The sequence below is a fragment of the Apaloderma vittatum genome, unplaced genomic scaffold (assembly GCF_000703405.1).
Source record: "Apaloderma vittatum isolate BGI_N311 unplaced genomic scaffold, ASM70340v1 scaffold41236, whole genome shotgun sequence".
Taxonomy (NCBI): domain Eukaryota; kingdom Metazoa; phylum Chordata; class Aves; order Trogoniformes; family Trogonidae; genus Apaloderma; species Apaloderma vittatum.
In genome coordinates this window covers 2,437-6,369 of record NW_009722035.1, presented here as the reverse complement: position 1 = coordinate 6,369, position 3,933 = coordinate 2,437, and the positions used below count along the sequence as shown (strand labels likewise).

Here is a 3,933-nt window from a genome sequence, read left to right as displayed (position 1 = left end):
TCAAACTGAACAGACCCAGCTCCCTCAGTCGCTCCTCGTAAGATCTATTCTCCAGGCCCTTCACCAGCAATATTTTCCTGAATAACAGGGAATCGTAAAAATTATCGTCAGAGCACATCGTGATCCATGCAGAAGACAAAATGCCAGCGGTAACGACTGGGTTCAAGTGTTCTAAGATTTTAGGCGAGCACTTAAGCCCTGTCCTGCGGCACAGCCTGTAACCACACGGTCACGTTTTGTACGGAAATACCGTACATGGAAAAGAACTGCTGTTGGATGAGATTTAATTGTAGATTACCAAAGTCTCCTGTCTGTAGGGTTCTTGCCTCTCTTGCTGCAGAGGCTGGGAATGCACAGCCAACGGGACAGGGAATCGGAGCAGGGAAAAAGGCTGAACGGCACGACAACAAACTGTGAGCCCGTGCCCGTGCCGCAGGGAAGCCGCGCATCGCTTGCTCCTCGACTTTTAGCTGCCCCACATGGGCTGTGATTTGGAGCCAGTTTAAGTCTGTGCAAACTTCCACAAAGACCAAGAGGCCATCGCTCTACGGCTGCTGTCTGCAACGTTAAACAACAGGTCACCCCCACTTTCAATGGGGAAGCCAATGGGGTCATTTTAAATGAAATTTTTTGTGCTCTCTGTGTAAGATAAGCACAAGACCAGCCCCTCTCAGGCACAGTCAAAAGCAAAGACACAGGGCAGCTCCAGCTTCCACTTGCACCTTCGACAACAATCCTTCAAAATATTTCCAGCACCTGTGCCTACGCACGCAACTGTAAGCGCACGTACCCAAAAATCTACAAAAAGCACTTATGGTCTCAAGAACTTCTTCTTAATATCAGAACTGTATTTTAAATCATCTTTGCTATTACTCAGATTATCCTCTTTCCTGAATGCTGTCTTAAGGATATTGAGACTTGGGTTTGCTTTAGTATCTTAGAATCTTTCCAATTAACATTTTTGCAGCACCCACACCGCTGCCATTTGAACGCTGTCACGGGGCAGCTGCAGCGGACGGCTACACGTTAATTCTCGGGCTGCACAGACACGCTGCTAGAAAGAAACCCTTCCTTTGCTATCAGCTGTTCTCCAGGAGAATCACTGCAGATTAGGTTTTAAATTCCATTTTCAAAATCAGAGCGACCCTGAAGAGCGAGATTTCCTCGGCAAGGTGTTAGGATTATGTGACTCCGCTAACGACACACTGCTGTGTGCGAGAAGTCCTACAACCGCTGATGGAATCATCCAAAAACCAGTTCGATGGGGGGGAGAAAAAAAAAAATTCAAATCCCCACCCCAAAACAAACCAAAACCCCACTTCCCTGATATCTCCACTACAATTCAGACATCTGAAGTGTCAGTTTAATGGGCAAAGTTTTGAGCATGGATAAACTAAGTTTAAGGGAAATGAATTATGGATCACGTACCTTGGATTGACCAAGTGCAAATCTATTTAAAGGTTTTTTCCTTCTGGAGCACATATTGTTTTACTAAAATAGAAAGTCTCAGCTATTAAAATATTTGTCCAGAGTAGGGAACATGAGACTATTTATACAGAGACATTACAGTAAGTCTGAATTATTTCAAAACATCAAAGAGAAAAATGATGGAAATAAGAGAAGTAGGACAAACCCCACTTGGAGAAAAACATGGTAAAAAGTCAATATTTAGCCATGATCAAGACAAAACACAAACTTGGATACAAAAATCAGAGGAAGAATTTCAAAGAGCATCGCATGATTAGATTTATTCGGAACAGTCTGTGGTGATGACACAGCGCAGGGCTGCTCGCAACTTTTATCTGAACACCCTGCCCCTAAGCATTTTTCTCATTTCCCCCCCCGTTTTTATTCCTTGCTGCTCGTCCACACCACTACCTTGCCTTCGAACAGAAAAATTCCTAGATGCCTAAAAACTTGCCTTGTAACCCAGCTGAAGTTGGAATAACTTTTCCCAGCCACCCTGAACATGAACATCTTGAACCAATCCAGCTTCATGTGAATCCCACAGAAACCCAGGTTACTACCTGTGCTCAAGGGTGGGGGCATGGAAGAGAAGAACCATTTCTTCATAAAAGACAAAAAACAGAAGACGGAGAAATAGCAACAGCCTAGATTCATGCAACCGTTAAAAAACGTCTGCTGCCAAGAGCTACGGTTTGCAGAAACAGATGCGGGCTGTGTAAACAAGAACAAAGACCGAGGAATGGTAACAGGAGACAAATAAGAGAAAAAAAGAAAGGTTAGCAAAAAAACCCCTGAACTCCCAACTAACTGTGGAAGAGCTGACAGAACAAACAGGGATCAACAATCAAACCCCGGTGCATTATTGAGCAGATACTGTTTGAAGCATTTCTCGCGTTCCCCGGGGCTGCGGAAGCCCGTGTGCGGCAGGTGCCAGGGGTTCCGTCCTCGAGACAAGTTAACGCTCCTTCGGAGTAAACGAATAAACTTCTGTGACATAAATAGCGGATTTCTACTCTTCATATATAACAACCCACTGACTAGGCCAGGGAGCACGTCAGTAATCGGTACCGGTATAGAACATGAAACGGTTTTCCTACCTGGACCAAGCAGCGGGGACCGGTTCGGCTGGGCACTTGACTGGTGCGACGGCTGAGGTTCACCCATGTTCGTGCTGATCATGGTGCTCGTGGTGGTGGTACTGGTTGCGGTACTGCTCTGAATGATGGGATTATTTCTATCCCACATGTTTACAGTCTTGTTGTTGTTGTAATTTGGGTCGCCCCAAGCTGAGGTACCGTCATCGATCTCCATCTTGCGGCGAATGGACGGTGGAGATGGCTCTTCCCAGCCAGTTGCCTCACAGTTCTCCTTTTGTTTGGCTGGCACTGGCCCACCAACCCACCCCGACCCCGTCTGTTTGACAGAAGCAGCTCCTCCCCAGTTACTCACATTGTTGTCCTGGGGTTTATTAGCCCAATTTTGTTGGGGGCTTGGCTTTAAAGATTCCCCCCAACTTGTACCTGTATTAGCCTTGCTGTTTGTGCCATTTCCCCACCCGCTGGTCCCAGACCTCGTGGAATCGTTCCAGCCAGAGCCTGACCTGTTGTCAGAATCCCATCCAGATCCATTCTTCTTCCCATCACCCAAGTGTCCGGGAACAGAAGATGAATCTGTCCAGTCTCCACCTCCTGAAGTCCAGCTTGGATTTGATTTCTGTCCATCTCCCCAGTTTTGAGATTTGGGTTTCTGAGGCTCCCCCCAGGTAGGTGATTTGTCCTCCTGATTCGCGGTCCCACTCCAAGTGTGGCCGCTTTTGGCAGCAGCAGCATTATTAACAGTAGTAGAGCTTGCTGACTCTCCCCATCCCCCTGGGCCGTTTGGTGCTTTGTTGTTACTGTCTCCCCAACCTGTATTTGTTGGAACAGCTGCCGGCGGAGAGTTGACCCACCCAGATACTGAAGAGGTATTTGTACTGTTCATGATGGACCCATCGTTCTTCCCCCCTGAGTTTGAAGATTGAGTAGCTGCACAACCCCAGGCCTCTGTTCCATTGTCATTCTTTCGCTCGGACCTTGGGGACTCTTCAAATTCCCAGGCAGTGTTTTGCTTTACAGGGGTCTGTCCCCACCCCGTATTGGACAGGACCCTGGGGTCAAGGTCATTTCTTGGCAACTGAACTTGCCCTTGGTCTATCATCCCTTTGTCTCTCCTTCTTCCCTCTCCAGCCCCCTCCCTCCCAGCACTGCCCTCATTTTGGCTCCCACCACTGTCGTTACTTCCTTCGCTAGCTGTGGTGCCGGACGCCGCAGCTTTGGCCCAAGAGTTCATTTGTTCGTTGCCCTGCTGCGCGGCAGGATTCGGACTGGTAACACTAGAGCTCTCCCACCCTGTCGCTCCCTTCCCATTGGCGTCGCTATTGGAATGCTGGTTGGGGGGCTTGCCCCATTCACCGTTGACGCCGTTGCT

General features: G+C 48.1%; 1 protein-coding gene across 1 annotated transcript in view; it reads right to left on the bottom strand.

Annotated features, from left to right (window-relative positions):
- The window catches only part of LOC104275595 (trinucleotide repeat-containing gene 6C protein-like), a gene marked incomplete at its 3' end in the record, with an annotated part of 16,075 nt that overhangs the window by 10,040 nt on the left and 2,102 nt on the right, over positions 1–3,933 (bottom strand). Inside the window, 1 exon segment of the mRNA XM_009871596.1 lies at positions 2,565–3,933. This exon segment is cut by the window's right edge and continues 17 nt beyond it. Coding sequence (XP_009869898.1) covers positions 2,565–3,933 — 1,369 coding nt within the window.